General features: G+C 39.4%; 1 protein-coding gene across 27 annotated transcripts in view; it reads left to right on the plus strand.

Moving 5' to 3' along the window:
* Positions 1 to 24,821, plus strand: part of dlg1b (discs large MAGUK scaffold protein 1b) — a 435,380-nt gene that overhangs the window by 350,937 nt on the left and 59,622 nt on the right. For all 27 annotated transcript variants that reach the window (XM_087993459.1, XM_043702479.2, XM_087993449.1 and 24 more), the window contains 2 exons: positions 11,922 to 12,078; positions 13,352 to 13,454. In XM_087993459.1, the coding sequence (XP_087849585.1) occupies positions 11,922 to 12,078; positions 13,352 to 13,454 (260 nt within the window). The remainder of the gene's footprint in view (positions 1 to 11,921; positions 12,079 to 13,351; positions 13,455 to 24,821) is intronic.

Genomic DNA, 24,821 nt, shown 5'->3' on the forward strand with positions numbered 1-24,821 from the left:
CTTCTGTTAAGTACCTTTCAGCCCTCCGAACTCAACATTCAGCTTAACTGGGTGCTCAGTAGTTAGCACTGCTGCCACAGCACCAGGGACCCAGGTTTGATTCCTTGGGCAACTGTATGTGTGGAGTTTGCACATTCTCCCTGTGTCTGCATGCGTTTCCTCTGGTGCTCCGGTTTCCTTCCACAATACAAAGATGTGCAGGTTTAGCCATGCTAAATTGCCCATAGTTCAGGGATAGTTAGGGGGTAAATGTAAGTAATAGGCTAGGGGAATGGTTTTGGTGGGATACTCTTGGCATGGTAGGTGTGGGCTTGTTGGGCCAAAAGGCCTGTTTGCACATTGTAGGGATTCTATGATTAACTATTTCAGAGCATGAACACCTTCCCCCATGTTCTTTATCCAACCCCCCACTCCCAGGTCTTGTTCTGTATGGGTTATTCCCAGTGCAGCAAATCTATTTTCAAGATGTAGGTTTGCTCGCTGAGCTGGAAGGTTCATTTCGTCGCCATACTAGGTAACATATTCAGTGGGCCTCAGGTGAAGCACTGCTGATAAGTCCTGCTTTTTATTTATATGTTTGGGTTTCTTTGGGTTGGTGATGTCATTTCCTGTGGTGATGCCATTTCCTGTGGTGAAGTCATTTCCAGTTCTTTTTCTCAGGGGGTGGTAGATGGGGTCTAACTCTGTGTTTGTTGATAGAGTTCTGGTTGGAATGCCGTGCTTCTAGGAATTCTCGTATGTGTCTTTGTTTGGCTTGTCCTAGGATGGATGTGTTGTCCCAGTTGCAGTGGTTTGTGGGCTACCCAGACCCCTTGGCATCATGGTAGCCCACAAACCCACCAACACACTAAGACAGCAGCTAATAAACTTGAAAGACCCTATATAGACAACAAGCAAAACTAATGTCCTTTACAAAATACTGTACAAGGAGAAAGTGAGGTCTGCAGATGCTGGAGATCAGAGCTGAAAATGTGTTGCTGGAAAAGCGCAGCAGGTCAGGCAGCATCCAGGGAACAGGAGAATCGACGTTTCGGGCATAAGCCCTTCTTCAGAAACGTCGATTCTCCTGTTCCCTGGATGCTGCCTGACCTGCTGCGCTTTTCCAGCAACACATTTTCAGCCAAAATACTGTACAAGGACTGTAATAAACACTACATTGGACAATAGGCAGAAAACAAACCACCAGGATACATGAACACCAACTAGCCACAAAACGACATGACCCTCTCTCACCAGTATCCTTACATACAGAGAAGGAAGGATACCACTTCGACTGGGGCAACACATCCTCTGACAAGCCAAACAAAGACACACACGAGAATTCCTAGAAGCATGACATTCCAACCGGAACACACTCAACAAACACATCGAGTTAGACCCCATCTACCACCCCCTGAGAAAAAGAACAAGAAGAGACTTCACCACAGGAAATGACATAACCAACCCAAAGAAACCCAAACATAAATAGAAAGCAGGAATTATCAGCAGTGCTTCACCTGAGGCCCGCTGAAGATGTTACCTCGTAGGGTGACAAAACGTCTGGAAATGAACCTTCCAGCTCAGCGAGCAAACTTACATCCAGAACCTCAATCTGAGCTACAACTCTTCTCAAAACTTACTAAAATCTATTTTCAACTATTCACACTTCCCATTATCATCTGGAGAAACTTAGCAGTCTGGCAGCATCCGTGGACAGAAAACAGACTTAACATTTCAAGTCGAGTGACCCTTCCTCAGAAGTAAACAGAATGGTGTAATTTTTTAAAAGTGAATAATTTAACATCCTAAACACCTGTGCTATTGCATTTTCAATATATGAACACATTAAGACACTTCACAGGGTTCCTCAGGGTCAGATCCTTTAGCAAGTGGTGAAATGGAAAAATTTCATACTGGTATCACCTATGAATAAAATCTATTGATATCTGCTAAAGTAGGCATTGACTCATTTGTAATGATGGTTTTAGCCAAGAGCAGTTTAGAGAGGGCATGCTGACCTCCAAGTATTGCACTGTCATATGGTCAATGTCTTCTTAGTCACCCTCCTTCAAATCATGGATCTTTCCTCCAATCTACATCACAATTTAATTGACCACATCCAATACATGTTCTTATATTACTTAATGTTGGGCGTAAATAGACTAAGGGAAGATGCTTTTATTTAAAAATGATAATTCAAGTGCTTTGGAGCTTCAGTGTCATGATTTAACGAAACGTTTCAGGTTGGCTACAATGAGACCCAAAAGTGTGAAGGAGGAAAAGAAGAGGAAATGATAAACATGCTCAACTAAGTTGGTTTTCAGAGGTATTTGAAGGTGGGGTGCACGGTAACTGCATTAAAAAGGCTTTTGGAAGATTGTGCCAGATAGTAAAGGCTGAGAGAACCAAAGGCTCTGTCACTATTTTAAAAAGAAAGTGGAATCTTTTACAGGAAGCTATTAAATTGATGGATGGCAGGCTCTTTGTGGATATAATGACATTCAGAAGTGCTGAGCAATGGAAACAGCTGTGAGCAGGGAATTGTTTATGCTTGTGTCAGGATCACACATTGAAGTGTTATATATACTGGAGGTGATTAAATACACTGCATTACTCGCATCAGATAATGGGATTCTCTGGAGTCAGCTGGACTGGATATTGGATATTGCAGTGAATATAAAGATAATTTGTCCACTATGTGACACTGGTGAAAATGTATTTGCCTGATCGCTTCAGTCCTGATTACAGGTTCTGAGATTTTGATAAGGGTATAGCATTACAGCTGTACTGAGGGAGTATATTTCTGGAAATACATCCAAAGAACTTATTTAGTTGGAACTGAGAAATAAGAAGGGGATGGTCACCTTATTTGGATTGTATTGTAGACCCCCTAATAGAGGGAAATTGAGAAACAAATTTGTAAGGATTTGAGCTATAGGGAGATGTTGAATGGGCAGGGGTTGTTTTTCCTGGAGTGTCGGAGGCTGAGGGGTGACCTTAGAGGTTTACAAAATCGTGAGCGGCGTGGACAGGGTAAATAGGCAAAGTCATTTCCCTGTGGTCGGGGAGTCCAGAATTAGAGGGCATAGGCTTAGGGTGAGAGGGGAAAGACCTAAGAGGCAACTTTTTCAGAGGGTGTACGGGTATGGAATGAGCTACCAGAGGAAGTAATGGAGGCTGGTACAATTGCAACATTTAAAAGGCATCTGGATGGGTATATGAATAGGAACGTTTTGGAGGGATATGGGCTGGGTGCTGGTAAGTGGGACTAGATTGGTTTGGGATATGTGGTCAGCATGGACAAGTTGGACCGAAGGGTTTGTTTCCATGCTGTACATCTCTGTGACTCTATAACGGAGTTGAGGGTAGAGCAGATCTAGCCAGGGGCAATTGATTGGCTTGTAGTTTGCACCAATTTAAGGTTCGGAAGGCAAACAAACAAGATTGATAGTTCTGTGACCTATCATGTGTTGATAAAGCAAATGATCTCCATGTGCATGCAACATTAAAATAGAATTGTTTGTGGTGCCAGTTGATTGTTATTATATTTTTCCAAAAGGGATACACAGTTGTTCCTGCGAGACCTTTCTATATTGTATTTGCTACACTATTTTCTGCACTGAGATGTTAATGCTGACAGTAGTGTGACTTGTACATTGGATAAAGTTATAGTCATTGAGTGGATTCCAAGAGTTTGTAGGAACGAGTCCCTATTCCATGGCCACTAGTTTCGTGCCCCTCCCATCTCTGAACCAACTGTACAGCAATGATCTGAGATTAAGTTAGACTCTTTATACCTTGGTGTCATTTGACCATGAGAAGGACAATCAGTCATTTGTGCTGTCTCTTAAGACCATCTATTTTCACCTCTAAAATATTACACAGCATTGACCCAGTCTCAGCTCAGCTGCTGTTGCCACTGCTGAAGTTCTCATCTTTTCCTTTGTTGCTTCTGATCCCAACTGTCCCAACAATCCTGACTGGCCTCTCATTTCCATCCTTCATAAATTTGAGGTAATCTAAAACTCTGTTTGCAAATTTACAGCTGGTCCTGTCCCCATGTCACCTCAGTACTTGCTGATGTACGTAAGCTTCAAGTCAAAGAATGTCTTATTTTTGAAACACTCATCCTTGTCTTCAAGTTCCTTCTTGAACATGCCCATCCCTGTTTCTGAAATACTTCCCAACCCATAACCTTCTGGAGATATGTCTTGTAATTCTGGTTGAACACCTTGATGTCTAATTGGTCCACTGTTGATGATTTTACCTTCATTTCCTTTGCCTTCAAGCTTTCGAGTTTCCCTCCTCAATCTCCCTGCCTCTAGGTGTTGCTTTTCTCCATTAAGACACTTGAAGCCCATGTGTTTGATCAAAATTTTGGTCACCTGACCACTGACCACTTTGTGATTCAGCTAAGGGGAGACAGTGGCATAGTGGTAATGTCACTGAATTTTGTCAGTAATGTCAATAACGAGGAGCACAGCGTTAAGATAGATTTTGAACTGCTACAGTCCTTGGAAGTGGCCACATGACAGTGCTGTTAGGATGAGTGTTCTATTTTGACCCAGCAACATTGGAGGAATGTGATATAATTTGAAGCAGTATGGCTTGAATGGGACTTCCTGTGGTAATGTTCATGTCCACCCTGCCTCAGCTTATCTGCTCCTGGGTCACTCATCCAGAACTTCAGGCTCCACTATTTCAATGCTTCCCCAGTCAGGCTGTCATCTTTGATTCTTCCTAAGCTGAAGTTCATACAAAACTCTGCTCCTCATATCCTGTAGTCATTGAACTGCAACCCAGTTACCTCCCATTTAAAAATTTTCCTCCCCAAGTTTATATCGCTCCATGTGCTCCATGAACTGTAATTTCTTCCAGTTCATCATTTCTCCAACACTCCTCTCTCATTGAGAGATTTTGAGGTTTGGCTTTCAAAATGGAGGCAGATAAATGTGGGACAGTTCTTTGCAGAATTTTTTAAAAACATATCAAAGTCAATTGGATCATTAATCTAAGTACCTAAATTCTAAGAAGTACATAGCACCAGTCAAATACTGGGCAGAACTTACTGTCATATCAATGGATAAAATCTTTATACTGTTGGGGTTTCTGACGGAATAAACCCATCAAGGCTAATAGTTCAGTTTTGAAGGAAGAAATAACAAGTCAAGGGAGTATCCAATGATTGGCAAGACACGAGGAAGCTCAGAGGAACAGATGAATTTTGGGGTGCTTGTTCACAGACTCTTGAAGATAGCAGGACAGGTTAATAGGGTAGTTACAACAAATGAGATGCTTGCCTTTATCAGTCATAGTATTGATTATAAGAACAAAGAGGTGATGTTGGAGCTGTACAGACTTTGTTTGCACCACAGCTGGAGTACTGGCTGCATTTCTGCGATTGCAATGGAGATTAACCAGGGTATTGCCTGGAATGGAGGATTGCAAGAGGCTAGATAAGCTCAAGCTATTTTCTTTGGAGCAGAGAAGACAAGGAGGGAGCCAGACAGAGGTGTATAAGATGACGAGGGGCATGGACAGGGTGAATAGAAAGCAGCTGATTCCCTTAGTTGAAGGGTCCATCATGATTTTAAATAGAAAGCCAAGAGATTTAGGGGTGATTTGAGGAAAAACCTTTTCACCCAGGCGGTGGTGGTAACCTATAATGCACTGCCTGGGAGTTAGTTGAAGTGGGAAACCTTGCATCCTTTAAAACCTCCTTGGATAACATTCATGGCTATTGACCCTCGTGCTGGAAAGTTCGACTAAGTTAGGTATATTTTTGTCAGTGCTGACTTGAAGTACCTCTTCTACACTGTATGATTTCAGAACCAAAGGTTCAAGATCGGAGTTAAGAAGAGTTAGGAATTGAGTTCAAAAGCAAGTTTTAATTTTTGCCTAGCAGCAGAATTCAGTTATTGTTCAGGAGAACCAGCCATGATAGATGAAGTGTTTTAGTTTGTGAAGCTTCCAAGCCAGGAGTATTTGGAAGGAAATCTTCAAGTTATTACAACTGCACTTGTTTCGGCCAGCAGAATTGTGAAAAGATTGTGCTTGCGGACGTGAAAAAAATCACAAAAATCTCCTCAATTTGAGGAAAAGAAACTAAGAGGAGACAGTTAAGTAAAAACTTAAAATTGAGATGGGTGTGAATTTTTTCATTGGAAATGTTTGTCAAGGATAATGTTAGGAAGCAAATTGAAATTTTGTTTTGCTGTTTATGTTCAGATCTTTCTAAATGTAGTTTTTTATGTGTAGTTTTATTTATTTGTTGTCAAAGACCATCTGCAGCCCCGAGTGCTTATGTTTCAGTGACTAGCCACCATTTACCACCCACAAAAATGAAATGCGTGATTGATCAAGCTAGATTTCATTCTGGGATCTTTCTTGTCTGATATTGCCAGAAGCTGGAATCATAACATTATGAATCCCACCATTAGTAGCCATGCCTTCACTATCTAGTGGTAATGCTGACACTCTCCCCTATTTTAAACTCTACTACAGCCCCCTTCTTCAGACAGTTTGTCCTAATGTCTTCTGCTTTGGCCATTGTCCTTTTTATGTTGTTCCTAGGAAGTATCTTTACTCTGTTAAATGTACAGATAAATAAAAGTTATTTTTATTTGGTTATGAATACTCAACTATTCTTTCAGGCAGAGTGTTTGAGTCCCAGTTCCCTCTAGGTGAAATAATTTCTGTTCAACTCTCCTCTTGGCCTTCTATCTCTAGGTCTATGCCCCTGGTTATTCACTCCTCTACTTATGGAAAAGGTGCCATCCTATCTATGTCCCTCATCCATTTATACAGCTCCATTAAGTCCGCTGTCAACCTTTGCTGGTCCAAAGAAACAGCCCTTTCCTATCTAAACTTTCCAAATAATTCAGGTCCTCCAGCACAGGCAGCATCCTTGTAAAGTCCTCTGCACCCGCCTAGTACAGTCATAGCCCTCTTAAAATGTGGTGACCAGAACTGCATGCAGTAGCCCAGTTGTGAGCTAACCACAGTAGAGGGTAATACAGGTTCCCCTGCTATCCAAAAGTAGAGTGCTCCTATGAAACCTTTTGTAAGCCGAAATGGCATAAAGCGAAGAAGCAATTACTTTTCTCATAAAAGTGAGAATCCTCTTCTAATTTCTTTTGGTTAACAAAAACAGGTACCAATGTAGGTCTTTCGTAAAAGTAAAGTGACGTAAACTTTCAAAAAGGTGGAGATACCTGTACATTATCAGCATAACCCCCTTGTCTTGTATTCTATGAAGTATCCCATAGGCCTCTTTAGACACCTTATCTATCTGCTTTGCAACCTTCGGAGATCTGTGTACATGCACATCAAAGTCCTTCTGATCTTCAGGACTTTTCAGGGACCTAGTATTCCCAATGTAATCGCTTGCTTCATTAGCCCTCCCCAAGTGCATTGCTTTTTTTTCCAAGTTGAATTCCATTTTCATTTGTTACTGATGTCCATTTGACCAGTCCATTGATAAGCTTTGGCAGTTTACTCAGATAGTATAAGGCTATCATCCTCACTGTTCACCACCCTTCCAATTTTCCTATCATGAAGTGAATAGCATAGCTCCTTTCCCGAGTCTAGGGGAGTTCAAAACTAGAGGGCATAAGTTTAAGGTGAGAGGGGAAAGCTTTAAAAGGGACCTGGGGAGCAATCTTTTCAGACAGATGATGAACTGCCAGAGGAAGTGGTCAATGCGGATACAGTTGCAATATTTAAAAGGGTGAGTATATGAATAGGGAAGGTTTAGAGGGATACGGACCAAATGGGATATCTTTAGTTTGGGAAACTTGGGGCATGGATGGGTTGGTCTGAAGGATCTGTTTTCATGCTGAATGACTCTAACATCTGAGTAATGTTCCTGTATTTAATAACTTGTGTACTTTTGGATGTCATAATCTAGAAATGGGATTCAGCTTCTTTTGAGAATGTTTTCTGCCATGTAGTTATTGAAGCCAGTCTGCTGGCTTGGTTTGATTTAAACCTTTATCAGGTGGATCCGTATTCTTAGAATGCAAGGAAATTTCCTGGGGAATAAACTAAACTAATTCCAATGCTGAGACAGTTTGAGATTTGCTTGCAATTTGGTGATAAAAGCAAATTATGTAATACAACAGCTGGACACCAAGCATGAAGGTTTTTCTTTTGGAATTGACATCCAGATGTGAATGCATAAGAAAGTGGATTTATATTTAGCGCAGCTGAAGTAAGTGTGCATGTATTTATATGGTCAGTGGGTATAATACCTTATTCAGTAAGATAAAGTTGAAATGATATAAGTAAAGCACTAGTGAACAGGGCAGATGATTAGGCTTGGAAAAATTGCATCAGTTTTTGTTCCTTTTATTATTTTTTGTTCAGTTATGATGTATTCACATGTAAAGGATGTTGGTGCAATTAATAGCTTATGCATTTTTAAGACATTTATGGAAAACCTCATTGTCCGGGAATGGAGTTCAGCTTCTGCTAAAAATGTTTGCTGTATTTTTTGTTTACTAGCAGATTAGCCAGTAGATGGTGCAGATTACGAAATTCAGTGTTACAGCTTGCATCAACTCTGCATCGGCTTATTCCTCAGGCATAGACAGCTAATGACCAGAATCAAGGTTTCATGATGGGATTGAGAGTCTTCATTCTGGCCACACATTTTCTCTTAATTGAATTGGAAGGTCTATGATCATTGATGTAAATAATCCAGAGTGCACTCGTATTGAGGATGTAGAGAGCAAGAAAAATACCTCAAACGTAAGGTGTAGAAACCTATGATACTTCCACTGAAGCAGGAACATGTTATGAATATAAATAGTGACCAAATCTTACCTGACGTGGCTGCCAAAATTCATAATATTTGGTCTACTTTTAACTTAGTTGCATAAACACTTAGAATCTGTGTTTGATTTGTAATCCTATAAAAAATGAATTGTAAGCCATGGCTCAGTGGGAGCACAGTTGTATCGGGAGCGAAAGGTTGTTGATGTTCCCAGTGAGGCACTAACTGAAATGTCAATTTTCAAATAAGACATTAAGCCGGCATTGGATATGAAGTTGACGTATATCTGTCCTTTTAGGTGGAGGTAAAAGATTCTTACCACTAGTTCAAAGAACTGCAGAGAATGCTTCCTCGTGTCCTGGTCAACAGTTATCCCTCAAGCAACATAACTAAACCAGACTATATATAATCAGTTTCACGTTGCGGTTTGTAAGATCTTGCTGATGCAGTTTCTGCATGACAGCACGGATGATACTCCAAAAATAAGTCACTGGCCAGGATGGCCTGTGGCCGTGAAAGATGGCCTTGCATCCAAAATTGAACAACCTACGTCTTTGAGCAGTAGTTAGATTTGTATTAACTTTTAGGTTTAAAAAAATACTTGATCAATAATGTAGAAGTTTGCTGCCCCCTGATGTTGGTCAGCCTGAACAGCAGGTGTGAGGGGAAAATGCAGGTGTTTACTGCTGTAAGTGCTTATTTTATCACTGACCTTCCTCAAATTCTAAATAATATTGCCCTTCGTATCCATCAATTTAGCATATTTTGCCCCATCAGAGAAACCTCCATTTTCAGTTCCATCTCTCAACTCAAATTGCTGTGCACAAGCCTTTCCAAAATGCAGTATCTCACATTTAAACTCCATTTGCCAATCCTCAGCCCATTGGCCCATCTGATCAAGATCCCATTGTACTGTGAGGTAATCTTCTTCGCTGTCCACTACATCTCCAATTTTAGTGCCATCTGCAAACTTATTAACTCTACCTCCTATGTTCACACCAAAATCATTTATATAAATGACAAAAAGCAGTGGAAAACCCAGCACCAATCCATGTGGCACAACGCTGGTCACAGGCCCCCAGTCTGAAAAGCAACCATGCACCACTACCCTCTGCCTTCTGATTTCAAGCCAGTTCTGTCTCCAAATAGAGTCATAGAGATGTACAGCTTGGAAACAGTCCCTTTGGTCCAAATCATCCATGCCACCAGATATTCCAACCTAATCTAGTCCCACTTGCCAGCACCTGGCCCATATCTCTTCAAACCCTTCCTATTCATATACCCATCCAAGTGCCTTTTAAATGGTGCAGTTGTACCAGCCTCCACCACTTCCTCTGGCGGCTCATTCCATACATGTACCACCCTCCACGTGAAAACGTTGCCCCTTAAGTCCCTTTTATATCTTTCCCCTCTCACCCTAAACCAATGCCCTCTAGTTCTGGACTCCCCCACCCCAGGGAAAAGACCTTTGTTTATTTATCCTATCCACGCCTCTCATGATTTTGTGAACCTCTATAAGGTCACCCCTCAGCCTCCGATGCTCCAGGGAAAACAGCCCTCACCTATTCAACCTCTCCCTGTATCTCAAATCCTCCAACCTTGGTAACATCCTTGTAAATCTTTTCTGAACCCTTTCAAGTTTCACAACATTCTTCCGTTAGGAAGGAGATCAGAATTGCACGCAATATTCCAACAGTGACCTAACCAATATCCTGTACAGTCGCAACATGACCTCTCAACACCTATATTTAATACTCTGACCAATAAAGGAAAGCATACCAAATGCCTTTACTATCCCTAGTTCTCCCTGTATTCTGTGATCTAACCTTGCTAACCAGTCTACCATGAGAAACCTTGTTGAACGCCTTACTGAAGTCCATATAGATCACGCCCATCACTCTGTTATCATCAGTCCCCTTTTTCACTTCTTCAAAAATAATCTCAATCAAGTTAATGAGACACTCTTTTCCACGCTCTATGCTATGTTGACTATCCCAAATCAGTCCTTGCCTTTACAAATACTTGTAAATCCTGCCTCTCAGAATTCTCTACAACAACTTGCCCTTCACCATTGTCAGACTCACTGGTGTATAGTCCCCTCGCTTTCCTCATCACCTTTCTCATATAGTGGCACCACTTTAGCCAACCTCCAGCACCTCATCTATGGCTATCAATGATGAGTGGGGTAAGGAGTAAATGATAGGTGGGGATAGAGCTCTAAGAGAAAGAAGATAGTTGGACAGACAAAGTAGTGGATAAAAATCTGGTTGGGAGAGTGAATGGCTGTTAATAGAGATGGTTAGTGGTGAACAATAGTGTCTAATGGCAGATTATGTGATAACTAGGCCTGATGTGTGGGGTTGGGGGTGGCAAGACCCTCCCCTCAACCCTATCTTCTCCATATAAACCCAGCTACCGTCAGTTCTGAGGAAGGGTCACCAGACCCAACAATTTAACTCTTGATTTCTCTTCACAGATGCTGCCGGACCTGCTGGGCTTTTCCAGCAACTTCTGTTTTTGTTTCTGATTTACATCATCCGCAGTTCTTTCAGTTTTTATTCCTCGGGACAGTAGATGTTTTCTGCTGAAATGCTTAACTTTCGTCTAGCAGTATCCGTTTAGAGCACTCTGGTGGTTTGTCTAAGTAACCATTATCTAGCTGTCCCTTTCTTCAAACCAGTTGGACTGATCTTGAGTCTGATTTGGTATATCCAATAGAGAGGAGGAGCAGGAACTGTGGTTCATTTTTCCTGTTGCTTTCCTGACTGGGTTTACGAGGAAAACAACTTAACTGTTCTCTAAATTTTTAAAATAATGTCTTCAAGGATGTCATCTTGCAGGAAATATGTCTTCCACAGATTCAATTCACGTCCTCTTTTCACACTTTTCCACATTTCCTTCTACTTCTAAAAGCCAGAAGAGTGTGAATAGAAGCACACCCAGTGAATCAATGTTTTGAAAGTAACTCTGCCACTATATGGTGTCTGTGTTTATGCCTGCAAGGGCTTTAATAATCTCTCTAGCCATTAACTGTATGTTCAACCTTGTCCAGTGCACACTTGGCTTGATCTGAGAAAACATTCTCTAATAATAATTTACTCTAATGAAACAAATTGAGCTGAGTATTTGGTAAGTTGCTTCTTTAACTTTTTTTTTGTTATTCTAGGGAACCCAGAAAGGTGGTGCTACATCGAGGATCAACTGGTCTGGGCTTTAATATTGTCGGTGGTGAAGATGGGGAAGGAATTTTTATTTCCTTCATATTGGCAGGAGGTCCAGCTGACCTGAGCGGTGAACTAAGAAAAGGGGACAGGATTATTTCGGTACAACTCCCAACATCTTGAAGTTTAAATTTCTTTATTCCCTGATCAGTCTAGTAGCTTTGTTTTTGTGGAGTTGCCTTTTGATGGAATTATCAACCCCCTTAAGCTTATTTCCTGAATGCCCTGATTGCTTTACTCTGCTTCCCAAAACCCATCAATGAACTTCTAATCATTTTTACACATCTATTAAAATCTCAATGGTAACTGCATAGAGAGGGATTGCATGGAATTTTTGACTGTTAACTTATTAAAGCAAAATATCCCACATTTGTTCTGCACATGGATTATCTCTGAAGATCTGTGAAATATTTGAATCAAACCAGTATTGATTAATTTAATTGAGTAGATTCCTTTATTTTTAATAGGTCAATTTTCACAAGTAAAGACTTGTTATATAAAGTAAAATTTATCCATGCTAGGATTTAAGATTATGGACCAGCAGTGATTTATATTGACATTAGATTGAGAAAGGAACAATGATTTAAGTAACAGCAATGTTTGTTCCCTGTCTGCAGGGGAAAAAATAATTCTATATTAACACACTAAATTCAAAACAGGAAATGTAAAAGCCAAGCAGCTTCGGTACACATTTTCTGTTGGTTAAACGTTTATCTCTCGCATTAATCACATCCATAGAAATCAAAATACATTTACCTAAAATAGACTCTCTTCTCAATTCAGTGTAAAATTAGGAATAGGTGCTGATAGCACTGTGACGTTTACTGCTTGAAATGGAATATCTAAAGATAAAATTTCACTGTCATCACCACCCCACCCCACCCCCCCCCCACCCCTTTTCCATGTTGCAGTAAATCAACATTTACAAATAATTTCTTGACTCTTTTGAAGGTGATGGACTTAGCTTTAATCTTTCCTTATCTTGTGCTGTTTAGACTTTTCAGCTGCCTCTGTTTTGTTATGGAATTGTTGAAGCAGACTGTTGATCTGAGGAGCTATATGTTTATTGGATGTCAATTTAATGCTTGCAAATAATTTTTTAAAAATACAGATTACACATGCACAACAGTTCTTTTAAAGAAATTGTTGCTCTCCTTTTGCACTTCACTGACAGGAGACAGTGAAGCAAGTGTTTCAGGATCTCAATCATTAAAAGTTAAATAACTTAGTTTGAATTTTTAGAAGTGTTAATTATGTAATTATGGATGTAACTGATATGCTACTTTCTGAAATTAATACTTGAATGTTGCAGGGATGCACAAAAGGTCTGAGTGTTCATTTCAAAACTTGGATTTCAAATCTCTCTTTGATGCAGGTGAATGGTATTGATTTGCGGAGTGCCACTCATGAGCAGGCAGCAGCAGCACTGAAAAATGCTGGGCAAGCAGTCACAATTGTGGCACAATATAGGCCTGAAGGTGAGTGTTTTCGAGCAGTTAAACTTCATTCAGGAAACAAATTAATGTTGTACTTTTATATAAGTGTCGTGCTACAGCTGTATATTTGGTCAACCTTAAGCAAGATGTTAAAATAATGGATTAAAATGTCTGGTGTTTCCTGATGAGCGTTTACAAAATATCCTGTGTGTGTTTTCTATTAGTTACTCAGACATGATTAGCTTTTCAATCTGTCTCCATTGGAAGTATAATTTTCAATATAATTATGTATAAATTGTTCAGTGAGTGTCTCTCAATAATCCCATTTAAAATTTGCTGATGTACAAGAATGTGAATTTTTGGTTATTGGTTTCATACATTGAAAATGAATCTACATATGGTAATATTCTCAAAGAATTGAAGGCTGAGGGGTGACGTTGCAGAGGTTTATAAAATCATGAGGGGCATGGATAGGGTGAATAGCCAAAGACTTTTCCCCAGGGTGGGGGAGTCCAAAACAATAGGACATAGGTTTAAGGTGAGATGGGAAAGATGTCAAAGGGACCAAAGGAGCAACATTTTCACATCGAGGGTGGTGCGTGTGTGACAAAAGTTGCCAGAGGAAGTGGTACAATTAGAACATTTAAAAGGTATCCAGATGGGTATATGAAGAGGAAAGGTTTAGAGCAATAGGTGCAAATTGCTGGAAAAAATGATTAGATCAATTTAGGATATCTGGTCAGCATGGACAAGTTGGACAGAAAGGTCTGCTTCCGTGCTGTATAACTGACTCTATAATTGTCTCAAAGAAACTAATACACTAATGTTCATTAATTTTTCATTAAATTCCATATTATTGCCATATTTTCATAATAATTGGCTATCCGTCGAAGATGAGGATGATTGTCTTTCGTGAGTCACCAAAACCACCTTGAATGTGGGTAGACATTGTAAGCATGTTGGATGCATTGAGAAGGCCCAATCTCTGCTTATGGAGCAGGGTTTAATTTTATCTTAATGGCTAATGATTATTTGGAATTTAGGATTTGAAATTCAGGATGATCATAAACTGAAATTTGATGCAGCCAATCCCCGTTGTTGGGTTAAAGCAGGAACTGAGCATAGATGTAGATATTCTTTCTAACGATATTTGGATGTATCATTCAGGATCCGTCACTGTTTGTAAATGGAGTTATCTAACAAATAGCTTATAGATGTTCATTTAATTGTACTGTATTACGCCTGCTGTAGTGGTCTTCCATTTGTTGCTTATCATTTGTCAACTACATCACTTGAGAAAGTCTAACATCTGTGGTGTGAGGATTCAGGAAAATACTTCACAGTTCACAGAACAGTAATTGAGGCAGCAAGCAAATAAAGACAAAAAAGCTGCAGATATTGGAATCCAAAATGGACGAGGAGGAGGTTGGAAGAGCACAGCAAACCAGGCACCATCAGGTGGCGGAGAAGTCAACTTTCAGGTTTAACCCTGCGGGTATAACCCTGAAAAAAGGTTATATCGAAATATTGACTTCCCCACCTCCTGATGTTGCTTGGCTTGCTGTGTTCTTCCAGCCTCCTGCTTGTCTACTAACAAAGCAGTTAAGTCAAACTTACAGATTAAGCAAGGAAGGAAAATTTCTCTGACTTTATTGAGGAACTGAAGGGTAATGGGTATAAGGGAGTAGATGGATTTTATATTGCCATGTGTTTTAAATTCTTTTAAACTGTTCATTTATAGACAGTTTGGTTTGTATTGTGTTTGTGTAATAAACTATTTATTATTAAAACCAAATCTGAAGCTTTGTCTATTTAAGTTTCAGTGAAAGACTGCCATTCTAAATAAAATATGATCTGTCAAGCCAGATTTCATTCTGTAATTTGACTTATTCAGTAATTACATCCGCTAGGATTATAACAGTTTGCAATTGGCTGAACACTTGGAGAAAGCAACAAGGACGGTGGATAAAGGGGAACCAGTAGATTAGGTGTATTTGGATTTTTAATAAGGCATTCCATAAGGTGCCGCATTCCATAAGGTGCCACATTCCATAAGCTTACTATACAAGATAGAAGATTGAGAACGTGGAAATGATTTATTAGCATGGATAAAGAATTGACTACCTAACAGGAAACAAAAAAAAGAAATATTCTATTAGTAAACTAGCGAGTGGAGTGATGCAGGAATCCATATTGCAGCCTCAACAGTTTACAGTCTTCATTAATGCCTTCAATGAAGGGATCTTCTTTAGCCAAATTTACTGACAGTTCAAAGATAAGTAGGAAAGTATGTGTGAGAAGAATGCAGAGTCCACAAAGACGTGCAAGTCACTTAATTGAATGGGCAAAAATTTGGTAGATGCAGTACAATCTGAAAATATGAAGTGCTCACTTTGGAGAAAATAGAAAAACATTATTTAAATGGAAAGAGACTTCAGAGTGCTATTGCACAAAGTGATCTTGGTTTCCTTGTATGTAAATCTCAAAAAAGCATACAGAGAAAACAAGTAAGCAAATGGAAGATTTGCCTTTGTAAGGGGGGTGTAGTTTAAATGGAAGGAAGTTTTGCTAGAAGTGTGCAAGGCATTGGTGGAATTGCCATGTTGGTCTCCTTGCTTAAGGAGAGATGTAATTTCATTAGAAATTCCATTGCGATGTGCTGATTGCTGGGAGGAATGAGTTTTTCACATGTTGCAACTCATAGAGTCATAGAGATATACAGCAGGGAAACAGACCCTTTGTTCCAACCCATCCAAGCTGACCAGATATCCCAACCCAATCTAGTCCCACCTGCCAGCACCCGGCCCATATCCGTCCAACCCCTCCCTATTCATATACCCATCCAAATGCCTCTTAAATGTTGCAATTGTACCAGCCTCCACCACTTCCTCTGGCAGCTCATTTCATACACGCACCACCCTCTGTATGAAAAAGTTGCCCCTTTGGTCTCTTTTATATTTTTCCCCTCTCACCCTAAACCTATGCCCTCTTGTTCTGGACTCCCTGATCCCAGGGAAAAAAGCTTTGTCTGTTTATCCTATCCATGCCCCTCATGATTTTATGAACCTCTGTAAGGTCACCCCTCAGCCTCCGACGCTCCAGGGAAAACAGCCCCAGCCTGTTCAGCCTCTCCTTATAGCTGAGATCCTTCAACCCTGGCAACATCCTTGTAAATCTTTTCTGAACCCTTTCAAGTTTCACAACATGTTGAATGAGGCTTCATCAGGTGACGTTCAGTTGCTCCCCTTCATGGAGAAACCTAGAACAAGGGACATGAGTTTACAAGTAACGTCTCACATTAAAGAGGGAAATGAATAATTCTGTTTCCTTGTGGACACTGGAGGTTGGATCGTTAAATATATTTAAAGCTGAGATTTTTGGTTTGCAAGGGAGTGGAGGATTATGGAGAGGCGACAGATAGGCAAGTGATGTTGAGACTGGAATCGGGTTAGTCATGACCATCCTTGATATGATCATTTTGACTATCCATTTGTTAGTCTGCCTCGTTATCTTTGCTTCTTTCAGCTGGATCGATGTTAAGTCTTGAGACTGTGGTGAATAGTGAAGATGAAAGCTTTAGACAACATGACGGTATAGATGGTATATGACATTGACTTATCGTCTTTAGAATGTAGTGATCAAACATTAATCGTGAGCTTTAATTATGAAATGAATACCTATAGTTTGACTCTATAATTGTTTGGGAGTGTGTGCTATAACTCTAGCTTCTTGAAGACATTACCTTTGGTTGAGTCCCTCGAGATTATTTTTTATGCTAGGACTACATAATGATAAATAGTGTCAGGACTTGGGAAAGTTGGAACTTGTTGGATGTTTGTTTCCCCCTCATTCCATGCTTTATATTCACGCAATTAGAAATTTGCAGGGTGCTTTGAAAAGCTGTGGTTCAGGGTCTTCTGTTAGTTTATCATTAACAGAGACTTTCTCTGGCTCTATGCCAAGAAAAGACATCTCATTTTCTCACACCACATGTAACAAGACTGATGATACATATTGCCCCAAGGAATGTCTATTAATTTTGATGTTAATTATGTTCACCTGAGCAATGTTGCTTTGAGGAGGGTACTGCAGAACAGAAACGATTTATTAATCTTGCCCAGCAAGCCATCAAGGCCCATATGTGGACAGCATTGAATATTATTCTGGAGGAAATAAACTAAATATTAACTTGCACAGTGTGTTAAATTGTTTCTGTTTAATTGGAAGAGGCATTTTACTTGTCACTACAGTTAAGACATCTGTTTGCTCGCACAAAGGTGCAGTGTAACAACTCGGGGCCTTCTGTTAAACATAGTTATTGGTATTTAAGTTCAGCAATTGACCAGTATTAGAATGCTATTCCATTGTACATATTTATAAGGATTCTAGATTTCTGTGTATGTTATACATATCACTATACTTAATGTTACTGGACATTCAGCATGGTCTTTGTATTCAATTCTGGAGCTGCCCACTTGTGTTGCAACATGGTGACTGAAAGATTATAAGCACAGTTTGCAATAGCAATAAACCTACATAAAATACACTGAACCTGCTGTTCAAGCATATGTTTAAAATTGTAATTTTTGTGGCTCGGAGTTGTTCTGTCTTCAGCCAAAGCGCTATGTGGCATCTGTTTGGGATGGTTTCTGTAAATCCCAGCAAGCCACAACATTCAAAGTGCTGTCCTAATTGCACTAAATTTGCCCAAAGTGCCTGGAGCCAGTTACAGAGCGGTCTTTCCTAAAACTAGATGCGAAGAGTTCAAACTCTTATGAGGTAACTTAGCATGATAAACTCATTTGTTAGTCATATGTTCAGTTTTAATAAATAGGCTTAGTGGAGCTCTCTAGTGTACGAACCCTTGTATTTTAGATTACTGGCATGCTGCCTTCTACTCAAGATTTTAATATTCACTTGATCACTCATCTACCACCTAGTGTAATTGTTGCAGTTGACAGAATTTATTTGAATTAATTACATAAAATTAGAGTGTGTACAATAAAAATATATATCTAATGTTTTAATGTGTGCATTTTTTTAACATTTGGATATAACTATAGAATTCTTTTACTTCATGTTAAGGGAGCAAACTTGCTGGAGTCAGTTTTCACAGTTTGTTTTTAGTTCAAAGATTGCAGTTCACAATGATATTATTAGCTGAATTCCTACTTTGAGTTCTTTATGTTGTTTACTTCGTGATTATGGAGTAATATATCAAAGCTGGAGGCCATCCAGTCCCATGTCCTTTTTGCTAGCTCTTTGAAAGAACAACCCAATAATTTTTAAGCTTAACAATGACTGACTGAATTATCAGAGGTTAAACTGTGTACATGCCTCTTTGTTTTGGGTGCATGGACGATCTGTTGCTTACAACTAAATTCTAAATATGTGTATTTCAAAAAGCATCACTCCTTGAAGCGATTGCAAAAGCTTCAATTAAAAGCTATTTTGGGCATAAACTTCTTTGTTTATAAATGTAGTCATTTGGTTCATAGCTCACTTTTAATGGTGATAAACAATTCCTACTTCTGTGGAGTGAGTTGAAGAAGGTCTTGAAGCTTCTTCTGGCATAATGGGATGGTTAATTATTTATCACCTTTATACCAAGTGGCAACAGCAAGTTTTGGTGGTGCACTGTTTGGATATTTTGAAAATTATTATTTTAAAAGTTGTAATATTTTATTCATTCCAATGTATATTAAAACAAGAAACTAATGAAAGGTGCATTAATAGATATTATCATTTTTGGAAGTTGGATTCTAAAATGAAGACAGAGGTATTTTGGTCAAAAAGGTCAAAGTCATTCTGGAACATTGACCTAAATTTACTATTACTAAGAAGCTATTTGACTTCAGCCAGTTGCTTAGCAGAACCCTCTGATCTTGATCAATAACATGGCTATACTGTGGGGTTTATGTCAAGCAGAACAAATGCCTGAAAAAAACAGTCCTCCTAGAAGGAGAGCAGATTACAATTTCGGGGAACCATTCATTTCAGCAGAACTGTTTTCTACTCTTCAGAGTTTTTAAGCCAGGACAACTCGTAATGAATCTTCAAGTAATTAGAAATGAGAAAGTCCAGGCCCTCACAACTATGAAACTTTATTCCTGCAGATGCGAAGAGGAGTTAAAAAATTGTCTCTACGGTCAAAAGATGAGAAACTGGAAGGAGTCAGTTAAGTGGAAATCTAGAGTTGAGGTAGAAATATAAATTAACATACCAGCTGGAGATCTGAAACAAAAATAAAGTGCTGGAGAAACTCAGCAGGTCTGGCAGGATATATGGAGAGAAAAAGTTGGCATTTTGAGTTCAGTGACACTTTTTAGAACTGAAAGCAGCTGGGAAATTATGATATTTATGCTAATCACGGCGTGGATATGGAGTGGTCGGGCAGGGAACCATCTCACCTCTTTTTCTTCCCACACAAAAAAATGTCATTGGCATAAATGTCAACATTTCATATCTGCTTTCAATTCTGACAAGATATCACCGAATTCAATGTTAACTCTGTTTTCCTCATGTTCTGTCAGACCTACTGTGTTTCTCCAGCACTTTGTTTTTAGACAAAAAAGAATTCTCTGGGGTTGTGACTCTAATAGGTAGCATTGGGAAACAGTTTGAACTTTGACTTGCTGCTGTGTTACTATTTTCCCAACTATTAATCTAGAAACTCAACTAACGTCCTCAGGGTGCAGGTTCGAAAACCGCCGCAGCAGATGGTGGAATTTGATCGAATACAAAATAGTCAATCGCCAAGCTTTTCTACGACACTGGCATCTACATGACCATGTAGAAAATTGAGTTATGTCCTTCACAAAACAAGCAGGACAAATCTAACCAGGGCAATTACTGTCCCATCAGTCTACTTTCAATTAACAGTAAAGCGATGGACTGTGTCATCAACATTCCTGCTGAAGGGCTTTTGCCCGAAACATCAATTTTCCTGCTCCTCGGATGCTGCCTGACCTGTGCTTTTCCACCACCAGTCTAATCTAGACTGTGTCATCAACAGTGCTGTCAAGCAGCACCTGTTGAGAAATCAGCTGCTTCGGTTGATAAGTGGCAAGTAACATTCATGCCACACAAATTCCAAGCTATGGCCATCACCAATAAAAGGCAATCTAACCACCATCCCTTGAAACTCAATGATGTTACAACTGCTGAATCCCCCTATCAACATCCTTAGGGTAACCACACACCAGAAATGCAACTAATCACAGTGGCTACAAGAGCAGGTCAGAGGCTAGAAATACTGTGGCAAGTAACCTGTCTGATTGCCCAAAGCCTGTCCACCATCTATAAGGCACAAGTCAGGAGTGTGATGGAGTAATCCCCATTTGCCTACAGCTCCAGTAACATTCATGAAGCTTGACACAATCCAGGGCAAAGCAGCCTGCTTGATTGGCACCACAACCACCACCGATGCTCAGTCGCAGTCGTGTGTACTATCTGGAAGACGCACTGCAGCAGATCACCAAAGATCCTCAAACAGCATCTTCTAAACCTCATTCCATCTAGAAGACTAAGAGTAGCGGATACTTGGGAATACCACCACCTGCACGTTCCCCTCCAAGTCACTCACCATCCTGACTTGGAAATATATATTTCTGTTATTTCACTATCACTGGGTCAAAATTCTCGAATTCCCTCTCTTATGGTATTGAGTTTCAACCAGCTGTAGGTGGACTGCAGCAGTTTAAGAAGTTAGCTCGCCACCACCTTCTCAAGGGCACGTAGGGATGAGCAATAAATGCTGGTCAGCCAGCGACATCCATGACTCATGAGTGAATTTTTAAAAATGTTGTGCAGTATTTTATGATCAGAGTTGATGGTACTACTGAACAAGCCAGATCCCAGAATGAGACCTGACTTAATAAATAATATTTTAATTCTTGTAATTGGTTTAGCATGGTTAATCACTTAACCATATTCACAGGAGGCTCCAGATGTCCTTAAGCAACACAACTTACATTGATAACAGAAAAAAGTTTACTTTCTCACCTGCTGGTCTGGGAACTATAGACCAGCAGCTTTAATGTCGGGTATTGAAAAATTGTTTGAGTCCATTGTTCAGGAAGGAGCAACAGGACATTTGAAAAATCAAAGTGCAATCCATGAGAGTCAGCATGACTTTGTGAAGAGTAAATTGTGATTGTCTATTTTGTTAGAGTTCTTTGAAGATGTAACAAGCAAATTGAGGTTCCTTTAGATGTCAGGTACCTGGACTTCCAAAAGACATTTGATAAGGAGCTGCGCAAAAGGTTAATACAAAAGTAAGATCACATGGGGTTATGGGTAGTATACCAGCTTGAATAGAGGGATTTGTTAACCAACAGAAAGCAGAGAGGCAGAATAAATGGGTCTTTTTTTCTGGTTGACAAGATGTAACTAGTGTGGTGCTATAGGGTTAGGCCCTTGGGGCCCCAGCTGTCTGCAGCCTGTATTAATGTCTGAGATGCAAGGACAGAATATACTATAGCCACATTTGGAGATGATACAAAAATAGGTGGAAAAGCTACGTTGTGATGAAGAAATAAGAAATTTACAAACGGGTGTGAATACCTTAGATGAACAGGCCAAGATTTGACAGATAAAGATTTATACGGTTAAGTTCAAAATTATCCATTTTGGTTAGAAGAATAGAAAAACAATTTATTATCTAAATAGAGGGAATCTTCAAAATATTTCAGTGCAGAGGAATCTGGGTGTCCTCATGCATGAATTGTAGAAAACTAGTATGCAGGTACAATAGGTAATAAGGAGGGCAAATTAAATTCTGGTATTTATTGCTAAAGCAATGGATTATCAAAGTAGAGCAGTATTGTTGCAACTGTACAAGATATCTGGAGTGCTGCATATAGTTTTGGTTCCCTCTTCTTTGAGGAAGATTGTAATTGCATTGGAGGCAGTTCAGAGAAGATTCACTCGATTAATTCCAGAGATTAAAGGCTTGTTTTATGAGAAGAGATCAGAAAGATGAGTGGAGATCCAATAGAGTTATATAATATGCTAATAGGGATTGACAAAGTTGAGGTAGAAAAGATGTTCCCTTTCTGGGGCAATCTAGAACAAGAGGTCATAGTTTAGGCTAAAGGGTGGTAGGATTTAGAACAGATGAGGAATTACTTCTCTCAAAAGGTTGTGAATCGGTGGAATCACTACTCCAGAGTACAGAGGATGCTGGGCACTGAAATTTAAAGAGATAAGCAGACAGGTTTTAAATAGTAATGGGTTGAATGGTTTTGGAGAGTGGTGGTGAGGCTGTGGTAAGATCAGCCATGCTCTTAAAAAAGATGGAGTAGACAAGGGGCTGAATTCCCTACTCTGTTTAATTCTTAGGTTCTTAATGATAAAATCTTAGTTTCAACTCCAAATTCTTCCAAACAAAAATCCCAGTATCTCTAATATTGTGTATTATCCAGGATCTTGTGTTTCTGTGTTGACTGATTAATGTCCAGTCATGGCCTGGAACTTTGCATGGAACTGTGCAAAGATACAATGGGTTCCATACGTGGGCATAGAAGAGTGAGGACATGTGTTAGCACCTTCGTATGTTAATAAAATGAGCTGTCTTCCAGACCTTCAGGTGGTGCTCAGTTATATAAGAACACAATATAACAGCTGAGGGCTGTGGTCACAGCCCAGTAGTGTTTCGCTGAGAACCTATCATCCAGAACAATCTTCTCCTGGCCAAGCTATTCCAGTGCAACTGCAACATTGGTATCTCAACGACAATTTGTAGAATTGCTCAAGTATGTCCTGTACACAAAATGCAAGACTAATCCAACCTGTCAACTAAACACTCCATCAGTCTACTAATCATCAGCAAAGCGATGAAAGTTCTTTTCAGCATTTCTATCAGGCAACACTTGAATAGCCATGACCTAGTCACTGTGCTCATTACAGTCTTGGCCCAAACATGGACATAACTGCATAATTAAAGAGGAGCTCTTGGCCTGCTACTACCTTTTTTTTTTAAAAAATGACTGTTGAAACTGCTGTTTCGTCTTCCACTTATCATGGATTAATCTGAACATTAATGTCCATATTAAGAAAGACTGTTTATTCATTAGTCTCAGTAATGAAATAGTCCTCTGATAGAGTGAATTGTACAAGTGTCATTTCTTACAATGCTGTTAATTCTAATAAACATTAAATAAGCTACTTTTCAAATATTTTCTGAGGACAATCAAATAGAAAGCACAGGACGTAATTTCAGATCCTTCGAAATATTTATACACGATGCAAGTTGCTTGCATCACTTGTTACATAAATTGAACGATTAAGCTTAATATTAATACATGTAACCTACTTCACTAGTCAAATATTTGCACCATCATTATACAGTAATTGGTCTGTGCAAGAAGAAGCTGATATTAAAAAGGGCTTATGAATTATTAATTGTTTTCAATGTCTTGCTATGTAAATGTATCTATTAAAATTGAATTTTGGTGATATATTTATATTTTTAAGTATAAAAAATTAGATCTGCAGTGTATGTCTAAATCAACTAGAATGGAAATAGAAGTTGGCCTTCAACCCCATGATTTTAGGGTAAAAATACCCTCTCATTCTGTAGAGATGGTGCAAAGAAGAAAAGATAGTGCCAACTGTTTCAGGCCAGTGGTTGGATCAAAACGTGACCGATAATTCCAGTTTCTCACCTCTAAAAAGAGAGAATTTTGGTGGGGATAAGTAGAACTATTCAGAGGTATCTGCAATATTAAATTTTATAATATGCCTAAAATCATGCACCAAATTTAATCTATTAAGTAAAGCATCCACTGGGATGCTTTATTTAAAAGATTTTCTGGATTAGCAGTTGTGTTACTAGCCCTTTCCTCTGAGGCCGAGACATGCTGCATGCAGAAATTCAGATCTCTCCATAGTACCAGGAGATTAAAATTCACTTCAGTATATAAATCTATGATTGGTAATAGTGACCATAAAACTACTGAGTTGTTGTTGAATTGTCAATCTCTTCATTAATTTTTTTTAAGGAATGAAATGTGCTAAGCATGCCCAGTTTGATCTCTGTGTGACTCCATGTTCAGCAACATGGTTGATTCCTAGCTGCCATCAGAAATAGACTAGCAAGCCACTCAAGTTTACCAATCTGCAATAGAAATCTTTAATAAGAGTAAAGCTGGCCAGATCACTCACTGTCAGCCCATGATTTGGGTTCCACAAAGTTACAGTCAGTCCAGTAACTCTTGCTCAGTCTTCCTTGCTAACATTTGGAAGCACATAAAAATTGGGAGTGTAGTTCCATTAGCATAGCTTTACATGGTCATAGTCACCAAATCATCTATTTACCCCAGCAGTACACCAGTGCTATGCAGTCAGGAGGAAATGATCTTGAGTTTACACATTGAAGTCAGATTCTTAAAGAATCTCATGATATTA

The sequence above is a fragment of the Chiloscyllium plagiosum genome, unplaced genomic scaffold (genome assembly GCF_037043375.1).
Source record: "Chiloscyllium plagiosum isolate Xiang-an unplaced genomic scaffold, Cpla_swu_hap1 HiC_scaffold_13, whole genome shotgun sequence".
Lineage (NCBI taxonomy): Eukaryota > Metazoa > Chordata > Chondrichthyes > Orectolobiformes > Hemiscylliidae > Chiloscyllium > Chiloscyllium plagiosum.